This window comes from Orbicella franksi, chromosome 10 (genome assembly GCF_964199315.1).
Source record: "Orbicella franksi chromosome 10, jaOrbFran1.1, whole genome shotgun sequence".
Taxonomy (NCBI): Eukaryota; Metazoa; Cnidaria; class Anthozoa; order Scleractinia; family Merulinidae; genus Orbicella; species Orbicella franksi.
In genome coordinates, this window is record NC_138154.1 from 18,565,097 (window position 1) to 18,584,209 (window position 19,113).

Here is a 19,113-nt window from a genome sequence, read left to right on the forward strand (position 1 = left end):
ATTTCCCTGTTTCCAAACCAACGGAACCTTCCAAAGACGCAAATTTACATAGACATCATAAGCTTGTGACTGCGACAAAAGCTGTTTAAATGCGTAATCAGGTATATCTTTTCTTTTTTTTTTTTTTCTGCAAGGCAATTAAAACAATGATTTGCCATCTCACTATAAATGGTAAGGAGCCCCTTGGTGAATTAGCGGATTTCCTGATCAGAAAATTTAGACCGTACCAGATCTCTACCGTGTAAAATCAGAAGCTTCTGGTAAAATCATAATGATATATTTGGAGTGTTTTTGTAGCGGCGATAATCTTCAAGGAGGACGGATCATCAACAATAATAATATATAACAATAAATATAACAATAATAATAAAAGCAGGTAAATCTTCAGAATCTGGATGTGTGTGAATTAAAAAAGTCAATGATGAAAAATAATGCAGTTTAGGAAGCTCTTGTTTAATGGTCTTACTGGTCATTCATTGTCCGTGTAATTCCTGATAGTTGCCACTGAACAGGTCCCGGTAGTAGAACACGTTGTAAGTCGGGCGGGATTAGAAATAACGACGTGACTAACCGGCCTGCTAGCAAGCGTAAAACGGGAGAGAGGGGAATGGAGACCGAGGAGGGGCAGGGGAGCGTTCCTGGCAGTAACGTCCCGAGCAAGCTTAGTTATAAGAGATATATTACAGGACTGAAAAAGTTTCCGCGGTCAGGGGCTGGAAAAATACCATAAACCTCAAGCGCACAGTGGTAATCGAGAGGCGACATTTACTCAAGCCTGATGTTGAGTAATAAATGAGACTTTAAAGTAGAAGAAAAGAGAACCATCACGTGTGAGTAAATTATTTTGAAAAATAGCTGAAAGAAAACCGTCAAGAACGGTAGCCCATTCAGGATAGTTCCTCGCCCAATACTTGGAGACTTTTGGGACGACAATCAGCTGGACAATGCAGCAATATGATTAAGTTCTTACTAACCGAGCACGAGGGCCGTAGGTAAAAGTTTGTACACGAGCCAGTGGCCCATCAGGCCAGAACTTATCCCGGTTTCAGAAGCATAAAGAGTATTTCTATTCCCCCCTTAATGGGATGCTAGTCTATCGCAGGGTTGTTCCTAGGATTACGTTTGTCGGTACCCATTTATACACCTGTGTGTGAGAGTAAAGTGTCTTGTATTAAAGTTGTCTTGCGCGACGCATTGTCCCCGGCCAGGGGTCTAACCCGGATCGTGCGAGGGCCGTTCTAGGGAATATTGACTCAAGGTCGTGGCAGTATGTACAAAATCGTACGGTCAGCGGATCAAACAGGCTATGTTAGTAAGCAGTTTATTATTCTACACTGGGGCCTGAATTTGCGAAAACTCTTTTACGCCTGCTCTTCACGAGCAATGTTTATATGACAAATATATTCGATCATGCAGATGGCACGGCAAATGTTTGTCAGCAGTTCAAAGTTTAGTGCGCCTGTAAGTGAAATTGGACAGCAGACATACGCAGAAACAAGTTGGTAGTCTCCCCCAAAACAATGGCGCTTACGAACGTATTTGCCACACATTCCATGAGAGGAATCGTCTACACAAGCAATATTTAGTAGATGTATTTGACAACCTTTATTTGTCGCATAAAAGCTAACAGACCGGCTTTTCATGAATATGTTTATCACGTAAAAGCTGGCTAATTGTCAGTCTTCGTCTGCGAGAGCAAATAAGAACTTTTACCGAAGAAGTGGCACACAAAAATTTCTCGTATAGACCAGGCCATGTCCGCGTTATAATAGCTACTGCTGTGCATGACCAGAAATCCATGGCGGACCACATCATTGTGAAGTTTCTGTTAAGTTAACAAACGGTCTGGATTCCTTTGAAGTAATTTATTTGCCATTCAAAGTTTCCTTGGTTTGCTTCCAGAAATAGTTAATTCAAGTATCTTTGAAAGTGTCTTGAGGCATTCCAAAAGTTATTTCTGATAATTAAGCAATCGTCCCATGTGGTTTGGCTTGTTTTTTGCTGCATTTTAGAGCTTGTGTTTCCATAAAATGTAACGTATTCTTGTGTATATAATATAAATGCCTAATATTTGGATAGATATACGGACAACTCTATTAGCATACTAAAGTAAGTGGGTCCATTGGAGCTCTTAATAGCTGTGTTCGTTTTGTTGACAGCAAACTCTAACTTCTGGTGCTTTAAACACTTGACATTGGTAGAAGTAACTATCTCTAGTTAATCAAAGAGCTTACAGGCCACAACAAGGAAAGGTTATGTCTCTTCTGCACTGAATCAAAATATTTGCCATTTGATGGTAATCAAACTATCCGTTTGTCAAAAAATGACAGTCTTACTGAATTGAACAAACGAAGCTAACAGAGGTTACATGTAGGTCGCCTTTGGCTTGTATGTCACTCAACCCTAGCGATAGAGGAATCTTGAGCCTCGACTCAGCTGATGAGATAAGAAAGCTGCCATCGATAAGTTTATCTTCATCGAAATATCTCAAAAAACAGTGCTGTTTGCCTCAACTATGTTTTTCCACCTCAGAATATCTTTGATTTTGCAAGTGGCCATTATAATCGTAACAGCGAGGCTGATTATATCCGTTCCTTATCATGGATCACAAAAGTATCTCGGTCATTCCTACTGGACGCAAAGATATTCCTCTCTGGGATACACGGAATGGGATGGTTTTTGGAATAATTATTACAACGGAAGGAAACAGTACGAACGTGGCTCAACGGAGACTTCGGGGGAGTCTTGCGGAGGCTGTCATTGTGATGAAGACAAACAAGAATTAGAGTGTCCTGGGTCGCCATCATTATTGTGAGTTGATCAGCCAATATTGCCCAATTCATCAAACGTGCATTTTGTCATAAACGAACTGGGAAGGTAGTTTTCTTTTTTAACGTGTTTGAGGATTAATATCTGATATGCAAGTCAGTAACGGAATGTAATTCCCACCCTATAATTAAGACACCGTATTTGAAGCTATAGTTTTCTAAAGTTGAATACATTTTACACGATGTTGGTTGAAACATCTTTCACGCCCTCTTCTCCACGCGCAGAGAAAAAATGACTTGATCATGAGTAGGTCAAAAATTAAAAAAAGTAAAGTTATAAAACATTATCGTGTTATACATTCTTTGCAGTGGGAGGCGCGTTGGCCTCATGGTTAGTGCGCTCGTCTCCGGATCGAGCGGTCCGGGTTCAAGTCCTGGCCGGGGACATTGAGTTGTGTTCTTGGGCAAGACACTTTGCTCTCACAGTGCCTCTCTCCACCCAGGTGTATAAATGGGTACCGGCGAACTTAATGCTGGGGGTAACCCTGCGATGGACTAGCATCCCATCCAGGAGGGAGTAGAAATACTCCTAGTCGCTTCATGCTACAGAAACCGGGATAAGCTCCGGCCTGATGGGCCACTTGGCTCGTATGCAGACTTTTACATTCTTTGTGATAGGTCAGCTGGTTAAAGGTTCCATGGAAAGTTATATCCTAGAGCTGTAGGGGAGACGCGTTTTTGTTGGATACATGTAGAAGAGCACGTGCCTATGCAAATCTTAAAAGTACTTCATTTATGCCAACATTTGACGTCAAACAATTCAAGTGCAAGAAAACCTTCAAAACCGTTCAACGTATGTTAACGTGAACTTATCTAAATTCGCTTTAAAATCGTAGAAAAATACAGTATCATAATTGTAATTTCTAATAGTTTACCTTTTCTTCTTCTTTGTTGCACACAAGTAAATGAGCGGTTTGCAATATGATTGCAATCTTGTTGAATCAACACGGTGTTCATCTTCCGTTTCAGTTGTCAAAATTCCTGAAATGTATAGTTGCCGTCTTGAATATTATGGTATTTCTTTACGCAAGCTTTCTACAGGCTGACAAAATGAACCTGGACCGGGGCTCCAGTGAGAGCCAGGTGTATAGCGGCTCCTGTGTGAGGGAAACATAAGACCTTGTCTTGTCCGTGAAAACGATTGACAAGGAACACGGTCAGAGCTCGAGTCTGGCAGGGGCCGGTACTAGCCATCCAGTCTTTATTTACATAGGGACTCCAATGGACTTCGTTCCTTCAAGATTGCGTTTTAGAAGCAACCCTCAACGTTAGATCAAGCTAGGATAAAATATTAGATTAAGGGTACATAAACACCAATATACATGTGCTGATATTATCTTAAATATATTTGTTTTGTTACAGGACTGTGCGAAATAAAGTGATCAAGATTGTTAGAAACGGAACCTTACCAAAGAGCCTTACTGAGATGTAAGAACAGAATGAATTCTGTTTATTGTATATAAAGTTTCTCAAAAATGATTAGGTACTCAGAAGAATTCCAAACAAATTATCCAGTATGAAAATGTACATTGTAAACTTTGGAAGAAAGCAATTAACATGGAGTTTCTGAACTACTAAGTAACTTAAGAAGAAAGGAAAGGAATTGCCACACAGTTGACCAAATTTCTTGCATTGTCCCTAGCGCAGGGACGTCACTCCTGTTTGAGAGGTTTGTTTTTTTTTATGTTATATTTAGATTCGAAGCAAAATCCAATTTCCCTGTTTCTTTTTTAACTTTCTATTTTATTAATGGCATGGTTAACGAAACAAACAAACAATATGGCCTAGCTCACTGGCAAGGCTATCATGCCTAAGTTGGACTACAATCACAACTGTCTTCTGGCGATACGTCTTACCGACGTTCAAGACAAAATTTTTAGTTTATAGGAATAATCTGGAATTACACATTAGAACTGAAGTTTGGTTATTTCAGCGAACACTTATCGACGACATAGAGTTTGAGTTCGAGTCACTGTGGTACTCTACTTTCCTGTATATATCTTTCATCTACAGCAAAATTTTCAAGTCTCAGCTACAAGACATTGAAGATGAGGCTTTTCACAACTTGACGCAACTTCGAAAATTGTAAGTGTATACCTAAACATTTTCCAGTAATTAAAAAAAAAAAAGATTATCACGTGTGTTGTTACTCACAAAAAGCTGTTTGTTACCCAACAGGAATCTAGCCGTGAACCAGCTAAATGATTTCCCGGACTTGTCTACCAACACAGCTCTGCAAGAACTGTAAGTTAAAATAACAGGCCATGAGTTTTCTTAGTTTGTATTGGTAATAGGACTGAGTGGAGTCTAATTCGGTCTGTAATCATATGAGTGATAACAAAATCGGACAACCGCGCAGTGGGAGTCTGATTTGTTTATCACGAGTATGATTACAGACCGAATTGGACGACACGAAATCTTCTTATCAATTAATCATAAAATTTACAATTTCCGAGAAAAGAAGAATAGCCAAGTTATGAAAGAAAGGGAAAGTATGCATTAAAAGAATGACAAAGGAGACGTAAATTGTTTAATTTCGCTCTGAAATTGAGATTGCTTGATTTAAACTACAACTTTGAATGTGATTGCTGGATTTAAACTACAACCTTGAATGTGATTGACTTATTGAACTGTCCGATAACAAACTGTCCTATAACAACTTGGCAAGTAAGTTAGTGAAAAATAGGAGTTTTTTAAACCAATCACAATCAAGGAAATTGTAATTTGTAATTTTTAGTTAGAGGTTTGGTGCTGATCAAAGATACTGAATTATGTTATGAGATATCACTTTAAAATGTCTCGGCTAGTGCTCGAACCTTCGTCAATTGAAATTGAAAGATTTACAGGTGATTTAAAAAGACAGCACATCAAACGCGCTCGGCTAGAAGATTACGTGTAAAATTCCAGAAGCGTGTACCAAACATATGTGGACCTTCGGGTTGGTGATGAGCTGAGGTTGTTCCAAGACTTTGGGTCTTTTAATTGATAACCAGGCTTCCAAAAAGTGTTACTTGTAAAAGCAAGCCTTCTGTGCAACAATTTTGTCGCTATCAACCTCAATTTATTGTTGTTTTCGTCGACAAAGTGATGGCTGAGAATGACATATAGCATGGTCAAGAAGCCGACGCAACCCACACTTTTAAACGAACTATCGAACTCGTTGTTAGACAAGGTTCGTACTGTTTTGGGATTTTGGAATTCCATGACTGGAATTCCATGGCTTTCCATGACCTTTTCCATGATCTTTCCGAGTTTTCCATGACCTATGTTAAGCAGTTGTTCTCAAAGTATTGTCAAAACAATCTATTATTTACGGTATTTTCCCACATTATGACGCATAAAATAGTGTTAGTATTTATTTTTTTTATTGGAATTAACTGGTTTTCTGACTGGTCTGTTGTTTTTTCAACTTTTGATTTTTTTTTTTTTTTTTTTTTTTTGGCCTGTTCATTCTCAGAAAGTTTGTTGCTTTTCCATGACTTTCCATGACCCACACTTCTATTTCAGGACTTTTCGGGCCTGGAAAATGAAATTTTAAAATTCCATGACTTTCCAGGTTTTCCATGACCCGTACGAACCCTGCTAGAACGAAAACCAACTCTAAAAAAGCGCGAAAGAAATGCTGCTGAATTTTGATGACAATTCACCAAAAATGACAGCTGTTATGCTATCACATTGACACATGGACTCTTCTACTTTTTCAGCGATTTATACCAAAACAAGATTAGACTCTGGCGCCACAACTACACGGATCTACCCAAGAATTTGGTTAAAATGTGAGTTAAAGTGCTGCGTTTATTCCTGCATTGAGACTGCAAAATAAAATCAATAACTAGTATATTTATTTATTTTGCAGAATTCTTATAGAAAACAAGTTGGACTGGATTCCTGATAGGTGGTTTGATCTACCAAATCTTACATACATGTGAGGAAACTGTACTTTAAAAAAAAGGAAGTCTGTTTTTTGTTGTTGATGTTTTCGTTTTCAGTTTTATTTAATAAATAAAAAACTTTATCGAGTAATAGAAACAAAAGTGGAATTTTAAGAGAACGAGAAATGGTGTGGGAACACAAGCCTACAGGCGAGTGTTAACTGACCAATCAGGGCACATATTTTCTTTGCGCTATTTTCTAAATAATGATAATGTTAAACAATAACGTCAACATTTTTGTTGTTGTTTCGTTGTTGTTGTTGTTTTTATTCTCGGGGATCATCTAAATCAGGAAGTGCTGGACCAAACCGGCTTACCGACAATGTCTCCTAGTGGTTGTCCTCTCCCTCGTTCTTCAGCTGTTTCTGCTGTTGTTGGCCTTTGTAAAACTGATCAACCCACCGTCCTCATGATCAGTTGCTTTCTTTTCCTCAGTACGTTAACCGCAACCCTAATTGCGTTTCAGTTTTGTTTTACAGCACCTTAACATCGACATCATTTATAAAGCTATTTTCTGTCCTATTTCCGTTTAGAGCATTGAGCATGAACAAGTTAAAAAAGTTCCCAGGAGCATCCTTTATCAACTGCAGATCTTTAAAATATCTGTAAGTATCAGAGTTGCTCTGTTTCCCTGGGATCAATATTTTTTTCCCTAAGGCAAATATTATGTTGATTTATGCATCAATCGCTTCCGAAATCATCCTAATAAAACCTATTCATAAATGGCTGCCATTTAAAAATTCTTTTGTAAGTATTACAATTAACCCAACTAACCTCGTTTTTGAAATTCAAAAGAATTTTTACTCTCAAACAAGGTTAGTAGGGCAAATTTAAATGCATACAAAAGAATTTTAAATTGGCAGCCATTTATGAATAGGGTCTATAGGGGCTGCCACGCAATTTGAATGTTCTTTTACTCGTGCGACATGTACGGTATACGATACAAAATAAAGTCGAATACGAATTTTTAAACAGTACGTTGTTTTCTTTTCATAACCAACTTACAAATTGAGCATTGATTACGTTAATTTGTGCATGTAACCACCAGACAAGGACACACGAAGTATCGATATACTTAGTTTATAGAGCACAAATTCATCGTTGTTTTTAACCCATTACTAATTGAAGTAGAACGAATAATAACTAAGTGATGGTGAAAAAGTTAAGAGTTACTTAAGACATTTACGTTTGAACAGTGATATGCAAATTTCAAACTTATCACCCTAAAAAGGCATGAATAAAGTTTTAGTTAAACTATGGTTACATTTGTTTGTCTCTTTTTGTTTTTTTTTACTTCTAGATCCGTCGACAAAAATGAAATAACATCAATTACATATCCAAACTTGAAACCATTCTTTGGCAATGACTCTCAGCTGTTACATTTGTAAGTTTAGTGCTGACCATATTGGTTTACCATGTTTCTTTAATAATTCTATACTGATCGAGATACTGAATTATGTTCTAAATGTTCAATCCAATAAATGAAGGGAGCTAGCCAGGTGCCACCCACAATTTATTACCTCCATAAAATAATTGCCCCTTATTATACACTGGGAAAGACGCATTGTGTGCCAATGGTTGGTGGGTTGAGCGTCGGCCCACGGGAATGGATTCCAGCTAACTACAAAAATCCTACTGGTTTGTGATCTTTGTGCCTTTCTTGGTTAATTGTCGAGGCAACCTGGCAACGCACTGGGAGGTAAAGTACGCTGAACTAGCATTTCCAGCCATAAGGAGCAAGCTTAACTCTCAGATGAATAAAAAACTGGGAACAAAGTTAAGCTAGCGGCCATGGCGGTTGCACTGGTTGGGGGAATACATTAAAAGCATTGTCGTTTTCGCAGTCTATCTGGAACTACAATTTACAACATCAAAGCAAGTATGAACAGAAGAACTAACGAGTACAACGTTTATTTCAGGAATTTGAGTAATAATGCCATCAGCAGCATAGCATCGGAGACTTTACAGCATTTGATTCATTTACAAGTCTTGTAAGTTATGTTTATCCGTATAATTTCGAATTTTCATCGTGTTATTCTAAAACTGCGTTAGCCTTCGATAAAGAATAGCCAAAAGTTACCCGTAAGGTCCGTAAGAGAGAATAGGGGTGGAATGTTTTGTTTTCTGTGTTATTGGCTCAGGCCGCCATTCAATGATCTACTAATAACAATTTACTTAAACAAACTGAGTATCGGTATCATCATCGTAGAGGTCATGGTTTCGAATCCCGTTCAGGCCTATATTTTTTCAGGCTTTAATTTCACAACTGCTTAAGTTGTGTAAATAACTACCATGATGATTTTTGTCTTCATATGTTTTATAATTTCTTTTTAATCAATGTTAAGAGAATAAACAGAAATAGATTATTTCCAAGTAACCGTGTGCCTCTGTTCCTCTGTTTCTTGGTGCAAAACTTCTCATATATTAAATGAGTTTGATTTACAAGAAAATGAACCTGCAGAGAGAACACATTTTCATATGAGTGGTTTCGCACGAAGACTGGTTTTTTACACAGAGGCAAAACTCAACTCAGAATGGCCTATACTAATAGCTCCTTTGTTTCCTCGTGCAATATTCCTCATGTAAACAAGTTTCCCTTTTTTTCCCAGGGAATTACATGACAATGCCATTAAATTGATTGGGGCTAAGGTTTTCTACAAGATACCGGAGTTGCTGCATCTGTGAGTTATTTTTCTAATTTTCATAACACGTGTTGACAAAGGTCGTCGCATAGAACTACAAACCTAACTGAAATGAGACGACGGAACTAAATCTTACTTCGCAGTCAACATTTCCACCTCAGAATAGCACCAGATCGTGCAATTTATGTGTTGTTTGTCTGTTTCTATCTTTGTTTGTATATTTGGTAGGTTTGATGTACTCAGGGCATTCTTCAAGGTTTCTTTTCTCTTTTTTATTAGAAAACTCGATTCAGGTTATATGCAGTTTCCTTACGGTTTTGCGTCTCTATTTAGTCCCTTACCGGGTTCTGCGTAGAGAGGTGGGGTGGTCTAATGGATAGTGCGCTCGGACTCCGGATCCTGCTATCCGCGTTCATTGTGCTGTGCTCTTGGGCAATTCACTTTACTGTCACACTGCCTCTCTCCACCCAGGTGTATAAATGGGTACCGGCAAACTTAATGCTGGGGGTAACCCTGCGATGGACTAAAATACTCCAAGTCGCTTCTTGCGACACAAATGGGGATGAGCTCAGGCTGTACAGGCCACTGGCCTGACGCAGACTTTACCTTACCTTTACTAAGTTCTCAGAAAAAGCTTTTCTGTTCCAGCGACCTTCTTGGGAACAAACTAGAAAATATCACTGCAGAGGGATACAGCCCCGCCTTTCAAGATCTCCCCAAACTGAAATGTTTGTAAGTATCGCTAAACGTAGAGTTTGATATTTTCACTTTTGAACTGCAAGTAGCTAGCTAACATGCGATAATGTGGGTAATGCCAGAAAAAGTACTTAACAATGGAATGTAAATGAAGTGAGGTCTGATTTAAAAACATTTTTCCAAAATACTGCTAATTGAAAGTAAGTTCCATTTTTAGCCGTGGCAATGTGAATGTCGTCGTTTTCGCGACTTGATGAAACTGACGAACAAGTAAAACGGGTTTAAATTTTGTAACGAAATTATTTTTCCACTAGTGAAAGGTTTTAGTCATTTTGAATTCTTTCCGTCTTATTAGGGACAATGAATCATAAAAGAATGTTTATATTGAAACGCCGGTTCAAAACCATTTCCGTTACTCTTTTCTAGTAACTCCACCGCCACATTTACACACCGAGGACCTATTTTGAACATTCATTCACATCAAATAGGTCACTTCCGAGTTTTTTCATGCCTCTGTGTCAAAACGAGTCTTCGAGTCTCCATTCATATGGAAATGTATTCCGAATACTTGTTCATTTTCATGCAAATCAAACTCGTTTTCACATGATAGATTTTGCACAGACTCGTTTTGAAACAGAGGCACAGGGCAACTCGGAAATGGCCTATTAGCTGTTTGACGTAGCGCACACCGGCCAAATGTTTAACTGACGTCTTTCCTTTCCAGAGTTCTTATGGCACAAAACCCTAAAGCACGTCATGTGATGTTTAACTCATTTGACAACCTCCCGGCTTTGGAAGATTTGTAAGTTTTTCTGCCATGACCTCCTTCCACAAGAGTGATCAATGTTAATTTTCTCCTCAGAATATCATTACATTGTCAAGATGACATGTAATGAGAACTGATCGGATTGCGGGAGTTTGTCAGTTTGTCCTTTAAGTTCTTGTTCCGCATGAAATATTTTCCGTCGCAGTTTTGAATTCCCCCTTTTTCTTTTTCCTTTCTGTTGTTGTTGTTGTTGTTTTTTTTTGTTTGTTTTTTTTTCTGTTTGTTGGAGAGGACGGAAGCAAAAGTACCAAGACAAGTGTAATTTATAACCTGCTCTCAAAGACTTTTTTAAGATGATTTGTATCAACAATTCAAGAAAATTATATTTTTTTCATAGGTGGCTGAATAATAACGGATTGAGATACTTTCCACATCCTTCTTTGTCCTACGAGTTGAGGACAACATTGAAGTTTCTGTAAGTCACGTTCAAATGCTTGATTAACTTACGATTATAATTCCAACTTAATCCCGCCTTCCTAAAGGTTCCTCCATGATTTCTGTTGCATTTTCTAATGGAGGAAGAGAGGCATGTTTCTCTTACAATTGCAAAGGAAACTGGGAATTATAATTCTAAACTGGTTATTATTTTCCTAGGCACTTGGAACATAATGAAATTGAATCGTTGCCAAGCTACCACAAAGGCGACTTTCCACCAGAACTAGAAAACCTACACGGGTAAGTTGTCTATATCGGGAACTTCTATTTGAAGGAAGGGGGAGGGTTTATCATCAGAGGGAACTCGTTACGTCCAAGATTTGGTAGCCTGCAATGCAGACGGAAATTTAACCTTGTATATACGGGCAGTATGAAGCGTCAGCAAGCAGGCTTGTATTGGACGCTTTTTTCATGTGTGGTTATTTTCGAAATAAATATTTTGATACTTTCTAATCTTTTGACTTGATTTTAGCCATCTGAAAACGAAACATAAACCGTTTGAGAAGACGCCAAACCTCGTCAAACTGTGAGTACAAAGGATTATTGTCATAGTTCTCATTTCATTGTGTATTTGTTTGGATGCCTAGCTGTGGAAGTTCACAAATCAAGGATAGTATTTCTGCTGGGCGGAACTACTTAGTGACTACTTAGTGTGTGTACCCTTAGAGCTTATCAAACGTACTCAATTGGCTTACAATTTACTTGTAATCTTGTACATCCTTTATTGTATCACATTTTGTTCTTTTTTACATCGTCACTGTTATTTTACAGTTTTTTGCATTCAAATCGAATCTTGGGCATTGGAGAAGAAGACTTGTGGATGCTAAGCAAACTAAATGAACTGTGAGTAAACTGCGTTTTAGCATTTTAAATTATACGGTGCAAAGTTCCTTATCTATATTGAGTAAAGCATTGCTTGCATCGCTGAATTTCAGTATACCCCTTACAACCTTTTAATGGCCAGCTGACCAGAATCAAAATTCTAATCGCATTTATTTTAAAAGTTGCAATGAAAATTTTTTAATCTGGTCAGCTGGGCATTAAAAAGTCATATGACTGGTTTTCAAGAGAGGGGCGGTCGTCGCCGGATCGAGCGGTCCGGGTTCGAGTTCTGGCCAGGGTCATTGCGTTGTGTTCTCGGGCAAGACACTTTACTCTCACAGTACCTCTCTCAACCCAGGTGTGCAAATAGATGGGGGTAGCCCTATGATGCACTAGTATCCCATCCAGGGGAGGTAGAAATACTCCTAGTTTATTACAAATTTTACCTGTTTTTTCAATTTTTTTTTTTCAGTTTCCTCAGCGCAAACAAGCTGGTGAATTCCTCTGTTCACCCGGAGGCGTTTCGAAATCTCACAAAGTTATCTGTGTTGTGAGTAGAAAACTCTCACAATCGATATTATCTTGAATACCGAAATCAAATTTGTACGCTTTTCTTTTTATAGAATGGATATTTTAACGGTAGCGAAACTGTTCTTTATATTGGTAATATTACGAGTCGTATATTTTATCAATTGCAGGCATCTTGACTGGAATAAGTTCCACTATGTTCCTCTCGCGATTCAAGGAAAAAGCCGACTTCCATCAGTGGATAGCTTGTAAGTTTTTTTAAAAGTGTGTCTTTCGGAAAACATATGTTACAGGTCTGAGTAGCACATGCAATAACCCAAAGACTACTTTTTATTTTGTCAGGGACGTGCGTGGAAATAGCTTCACTTACATCTTGAAGGGGACGTTTGCGGGATTGGACAAGCTGAGATATTTGTAAGTGTTATTAATTGAAGTCTCATCACAGCGAGTTTCATTTCACTGGCTATTCTTTGGACTTCTTATCCTCGCACTTCGTATTACTTAACAGCCTGTTTTCTTTCCCACAGGCACATGCAGTACAACAGAATTGTCACGATAGAAAATGGCGCGTTCAATGAGAACATTAAGCACATGTGAGCCATTTCATTGTATGCCTTATATCTCAGTCACGCAAATAAACTTTGGGCAGCGTAGGCCTAGCTCTTCGAGTTTTCTCTTAAAGAGCAAATGCCTTGGTTTTGTTATTTGGTCGTTGAGAAGACAAACCTCAACATCAGCGAAGACCGTGCATAATCTTTTGTTTTACTCTCCTACACCATGCATGGTGTATATGTTTCGTGCACGGTCAAGACCAAAAACCGAACAAAAATCATACAACAAAGAATTTTTTTAGGTTTGATAGTCATTCCTTAGGCCTCTATTAACCATGCAATGAAACATCTTATTATGCTACAAAGTGTCATGTTGAGTTACTGTCTTTATAAGAGCCGTTCTCGGTGTCAAGGAGGATGAAAAATCCCCTTCTAGCTTAAAATCTCCTTTGAAAAGTTACATTCTTTACATTGTTTGTGTAGTTTGGAGTAAGGGCAGCTTTGCTCTAAACCGTACCCTGCATCTAACATCTCCATGATATCTTAAAATTTCAGACACATGCAAGGAAATCGCTTCAACTTTAAACACGAGAATCAATTTACCAACCTGACAAGACTGACAGAGTTGTAAGTACCCACAAAAGACTCTAATAAAACGCGCCACGACGCTTTTCAACTTGCAAAGAAACAATGACTAGATCTAAACCTTTACTAAACCTTGATGGTCATGAACTCGTATTGCTTTCGCTAGATGACAAATTTCATCGGACCGCTTCAGCTAACAGTAAATGGACTTACTGGACATTATGTGTCCCAGGTTGATCTGTGATCTATTTCAGGCTAGCATCCATTCTTCAATCAAGATAAACCGACTTTACGCTACCTAGATCTAACACAATTACTTACAGAAAGCACTCGTTGCGATACTTGGTCCTAAATGGTGGGGCACCCTCTCCACGAAGATGAGGCTTCAGAGCAATCTAAGGCTTTGAAAACGTGAACAAGGCGTGATCTATCGAGCTCTCTAAAAAATAAATGTAAGGGTTTTCCCCTAAGCATAATAATCATTGTTATAGTTCTTGTAGAGTAGCATCATAGTTGGCTTTCATACTATATTATAGTTAGATGTCCCCAGAAGGTGATATGCTTCTATTGAACCCTATTAGCAGATGGTTCCACCTCTGCATGATAATTTTGAGCCTTTAATAAAGTTCATTCATTCATTCATTCATTCATTCATTCATTCATTCATTTTCGACTTAAAATAAACTCTAAAGAATTCCCTCGCAACTTTTTTACTTACCACATTGACTCAACTTTGAATTAATGTTTGGGCCGTAACATCAACCTGTTTACTTGACATTTGACTTTTTTAGGTATGTAGGTGTACATTGGTACTCTACGCGCACTCATTGCTAGTTCTTTTATTGCAGAGGTTTGAGGGATAATCAAATTCGAACAATCCCAGACACGGCCTTCCACGGACTTAAGAGCTTGAATTATCTGTAAGTATCAGGTGCTTAGGGTTACAGGGTCTCTATCACATTTACTCTTTGCACGATATCTTTATTATTGTTTACTTATTTTGTTATATTAAATGAGCGCATCTGTAAATGAGAATACCAATAAACTTTTGGGTTTGTTTTGTTTTGTTTTGTTTTTTCGTTGTCAGTTGCCTCTTTTTTCCATTTTCTGTAGTAGGATCATATAGTAGAAATAACTTATTTTAAAGCTGTTATATGTTTCTTTCTCCTTTTCAGTGACCTTGGCAAAAACAAGATCGGTCGAATCCTAAAGGTGTCGTTTCGTGATCTTGCTAAAGTAGCCACACTGTAAGTACACATATAGACAAACGCTCAGTAACAATGAATTTATTATCCTTCGAATACTTTTCAAAACGCGCGGGATCTTTTGAAAATAGGAGAACTTCACTTGATTATTCCTCGATTTTAGCTGGGTCATATTTAGTCACGTGACGCGTTTTGACTAATCGCGTGCGAGCGAGAATATTTGATGGATTTTTTGTCTTGATATCGAATGAGGTATATTGAAGAGGTATGGCGTCTGCTTCACTCGTCCACTGTAGAGCTGTAAAGGCGAAGAAAATAACCCAGTTTGTATCACTTCTGAAATTCCGTCGTCCGAATCGCAATTAGTCTCCATCAATTATTGCCATTATCACACGATAAATGAATGACACATTTTATTCTGATTTAACTTGCAATAAATGTACTACCTTCTTCTCTAGCGATGGCCCAGTAGTGGGGAGGGTTTTATCCTTGTAAAATAGCTTTGCATGTTATTAATTCGCTGTAGTAATTTATCTAATTTAATATTATCTTTAACCGTCAGGGATTTAGATCAAAATGAAATAGCATTCATTGAAGATGGCACCTTTGCAGGGATTCTTCAATTTGAGCGCTTGTGAGTGTTTGATTGGAATAAGTACAAGTGCCTTTTGATGTTAAACATATGTATATGTTTTGCCAATTAACACTATTGAGTATGTTGGAACTTTGTTCACTTCGTCCAACAGGGACATGCGGCGTGTACTGAAAGTTGTTTTCGCATTTTAAAAGCTGTTGGCGAAGCAATGCAATTCAAGTAACTATCTTCAACAAACTGGTGTGAAGTAATGTTAAAATAAATGCTATGATAGCATACATGTATGTATTATCTCGACAGGAAACTCCAATATAACCATCTGACGTCTCTTCCAAACGGCGGTGACTTCCACAACAAGGAGATGAACCAGATGTGAGTAGTAATATACTTTGTTCGTTCACATGTATCGTCTCCTTACCCAGCAGGGAAAGTCGTTACCCGCTCCTTCTCCAAAGATTTTTGGACAAGTTATAGCAAAACAGTAGTTTGAAGACTGGAAGAAACGCTACTCTATATAACTCAAGAATAAGGAGGCCAAACTATTGTTAACTTCGGAGTAACCCGTAACCAAACTGATCTTTGGATTTCGTGCAAAATAATGCAGTGTAAAGATTATCGTGCAATAAAAAAAATCACTTTATGTACCTATCTAAGAGTTAGGCACGGATTATTTTCCTCAACTTATTTTTGTCTGCTTGCTTCACAGAAACTTTTCAAATAACAGAATAACATCAATCGCTAACGGTACATTTGTAAACGTGCGATGTAACAGCGGGGGATGTCGCACATACGGTAGAGGAACAATATGGTAAGCAATAAAACTGTTTTAAATACTGTTAACTTGAACTTCAGGCAGCAGATTCTCCAATTGCCAGGCGCAAGCACTCCTTAAATGTAAGCCTCGACCAGTTATGTAAGATAAGTGAGGATCAAAATGGGCGATTACTAACAACAACTTCATTTACCAGCAACTTACAAATGACTTGTGGAGCGGTCGCGGTGGCCTCATGGTTAGTGCGCTCGTCTCCGGATCGAGCGGTCCAGGTTCGAGCCCTGGCTGGGACATTGTGTTGTGTTCTTGAGCAAGACACTTTACTCTCACAGTGCCTTTCTCCACCCAGGCGTATAATTGGGTACCGGCGAACTTAATGCTGGGGGTAACCCTGCGATGGACTAGCAGGGAAAATAGAAAATAGGGAATAGCGAATAGGGACTTACTGGAACCGACCAACTGATAATTGCTGACAAAATTTACACTAGTCTTACTGCGAATACCATCAAGGTTAAACCGAGCAATCAGTTTCAACAGGCCAGGCTTATAACACATCAACTGACACACACTTTTCACTTGACTCTGAAGATGACTTCTGCTCAGGTCTTCGAGACGTCAGCTACAAACATCCTCTTTAGAACTACCTCGCCCAGAAGATCACGCTAAAAGAACAACCTAACATTATTTTGTTTGGTCAAAAGTGTAGTAATTTCATACTTTTTTCAAAGTAATGACGTTGTATATTACAAGCTGTTTGGTACTGATATGGTTAAACAGTAATTTAAAATACTACTTCCTGTCCTTAAATTGTACTCTCGTCCTAACGCCATTATGAACCGCGCGAGGAAGTCATTACATTAGATTCAAAAGACTGTCAATTAATCTTAAGACAGGATTTCTTCTGTTCTAATATAACTATGAAATGCTAATAATTTATCTCTCTAGGAATTTTCATAACAATGAAATCGCGTCAATCGACAGTGGCGCCTTTCAAACATTCGACGGTCCATTTTGCACTCTGTAAGTATGCTCGTCATATATACGCATGCGACCGTAGAAAATAGAGTTGTTCGACTTGAAAGATCGTTTTCCTGGTTCTTCTTGCCTCAGTCTTTAAAATGAGCCTACATGTATGTACGAGACCATTCAAAGTTATCTTTCGTATAAATGAAGGGCTTTGTACCAGATCTTGTTTTAAACACGAAAAGCAGTGGCCTGTGACGTGTTTTGCTGAAATCTTAGCATTAACCAAGCCGGAAAAAATGCAGTTTGTTTCTCTTTCTATTGCACTTTCTCATTCTTTTTGTTGTTGCTCTTTTCATTTAAGTTTATTACAGTCGCACTTCTCTACAACGGCTACCCTCGAGACAGAAAAATCTCCCAACTGGGACGAAAATATGGGCCGCTGTAGAAAGGCGGGCGTTGTGAGGAGGTGGTTGTTAGTAGTTGTTCGACTGCATTATTACTTTTTTTACAAACGGGAATAGCACAACTACCAATCCTGGAATTTGCTGACATGCCCTTCCAGCGGTCATTAATCGCCTGCAGCATCGTATACTTATTTCTCTTTCTCCTTGCATCAAGTCAATTTGGAAGCACGGTCGCTGACAAAAACTTGTTGAAGAACATTGGCTCCCGTGCCTTTGACGATGTGAAGGCTTGCTATATGTGAGTATCCCCAAAACAGGTCAGCGTGACCCTTCTATTGTCTATCATAAGCGGTCTTAGAAAAGAAAAGCGTTTGATCATTTTCTTTACGTTTATCCCTTCCAGAGACCTTAGAAACCTGAAACTGCAAAAGATCGCTTCCGAATCGTTCAGGGATGTCAGAGTTAGCTTTGATTTGTGAGTATTATGAGTTGAGGCCTGCGTTTTAACTGCCTTTACCCAACAGAAATCGTCATTATATCGCTACAATGGGCGACAAAAGTAGTTAAGACACTTTTAGAAAATGACGCTCTGAAGCACTCATTCTATTTTATTCGCATCTGGTGTTAATTTTCTGCTACTCCAATTCAGTGTTGTGTAGGCGCTGTGGTCTGTGCAGACTAAGAATTTTACTGCCAAGTGTCTCAACACTTTTTTCGCCCATTGTAGGTTGTCTCTTCCTCAACAGAGCAAGAACCATTACCCTACTTTCAAATCTTTTTCGAGTTATACAGACCAGTGATTGTTAAGTCGTTTGCTTCGACAGAGAAATGACTGACAACAAAATACGAACGATTGAAGAGAATGCATTTCTGAGGATCGACGTAAGGAACTTGTAAGTACCCTGTATTATTGAAAAATCATAGACTCTGCGGTTGTACACCGTTACTGGGCCGACTGAGATGCTACAAGGTTTCGTGACGGGCCCAAAAAGCGTCTAAGTATGAGGCTAGCGCATCAACAGCCTGTCTACGCCTCTTTCTTCCACAAAATATGGAATAAAGTGTTAACTGATTGTTTTTTCTCTACGGTATTGCTTTGAACGCAACATTTGTGTTGAATTCTAATTAAAGCCGTTGAGTTTAAATCTGGCGTACGCGTGCGTTTGACATTTCGTGCACAAAAAGCGATAATTGTTTGACTGAAGTGTTGAATGTTTACATTTTTAATCGTATCAATAACAAAATTCTTGATCGTGATTGGTTCTTCGCGCGCCTATTATATTTGTCAAGTAATCTGGGCACGATCACGTTGGCGTCCAACTACAG

At 38.5% G+C, this 19,113-nt stretch overlaps 1 protein-coding gene across 1 annotated transcript in view; it reads left to right on the plus strand.

Moving 5' to 3' along the window:
* Positions 1 to 2,129: 2,129 nt before the first annotated feature.
* LOC145500110 (uncharacterized) overlaps positions 2,130 to 19,113 on the plus strand; it is a 52,533-nt gene continuing 35,549 nt past the window's right edge. The window contains exons 1-30 of the mRNA XM_081479598.1: positions 2,130 to 2,811; positions 4,191 to 4,256; positions 4,842 to 4,913; positions 5,007 to 5,072; positions 6,533 to 6,604; positions 6,685 to 6,753; positions 7,294 to 7,365; positions 8,061 to 8,144; positions 8,680 to 8,751; positions 9,370 to 9,441; positions 10,051 to 10,134; positions 10,823 to 10,900; positions 11,262 to 11,339; positions 11,519 to 11,599; positions 11,832 to 11,885; positions 12,131 to 12,202; positions 12,654 to 12,731; positions 12,880 to 12,957; positions 13,052 to 13,123; positions 13,237 to 13,302; positions 13,816 to 13,887; positions 14,694 to 14,765; positions 15,021 to 15,092; positions 15,613 to 15,684; positions 15,946 to 16,017; positions 16,352 to 16,453; positions 17,363 to 17,437; positions 18,002 to 18,085; positions 18,191 to 18,262; positions 18,612 to 18,680. Coding sequence (XP_081335724.1) covers positions 2,516 to 2,811; positions 4,191 to 4,256; positions 4,842 to 4,913; positions 5,007 to 5,072; positions 6,533 to 6,604; positions 6,685 to 6,753; positions 7,294 to 7,365; positions 8,061 to 8,144; positions 8,680 to 8,751; positions 9,370 to 9,441; positions 10,051 to 10,134; positions 10,823 to 10,900; positions 11,262 to 11,339; positions 11,519 to 11,599; positions 11,832 to 11,885; positions 12,131 to 12,202; positions 12,654 to 12,731; positions 12,880 to 12,957; positions 13,052 to 13,123; positions 13,237 to 13,302; positions 13,816 to 13,887; positions 14,694 to 14,765; positions 15,021 to 15,092; positions 15,613 to 15,684; positions 15,946 to 16,017; positions 16,352 to 16,453; positions 17,363 to 17,437; positions 18,002 to 18,085; positions 18,191 to 18,262; positions 18,612 to 18,680 — 2,444 coding nt within the window. The 5' untranslated portion in view covers positions 2,130 to 2,515. The remainder of the gene's footprint in view (positions 2,812 to 4,190; positions 4,257 to 4,841; positions 4,914 to 5,006; positions 5,073 to 6,532; positions 6,605 to 6,684; positions 6,754 to 7,293; positions 7,366 to 8,060; positions 8,145 to 8,679; positions 8,752 to 9,369; positions 9,442 to 10,050; positions 10,135 to 10,822; positions 10,901 to 11,261; positions 11,340 to 11,518; positions 11,600 to 11,831; positions 11,886 to 12,130; positions 12,203 to 12,653; positions 12,732 to 12,879; positions 12,958 to 13,051; positions 13,124 to 13,236; positions 13,303 to 13,815; positions 13,888 to 14,693; positions 14,766 to 15,020; positions 15,093 to 15,612; positions 15,685 to 15,945; positions 16,018 to 16,351; positions 16,454 to 17,362; positions 17,438 to 18,001; positions 18,086 to 18,190; positions 18,263 to 18,611; positions 18,681 to 19,113) is intronic.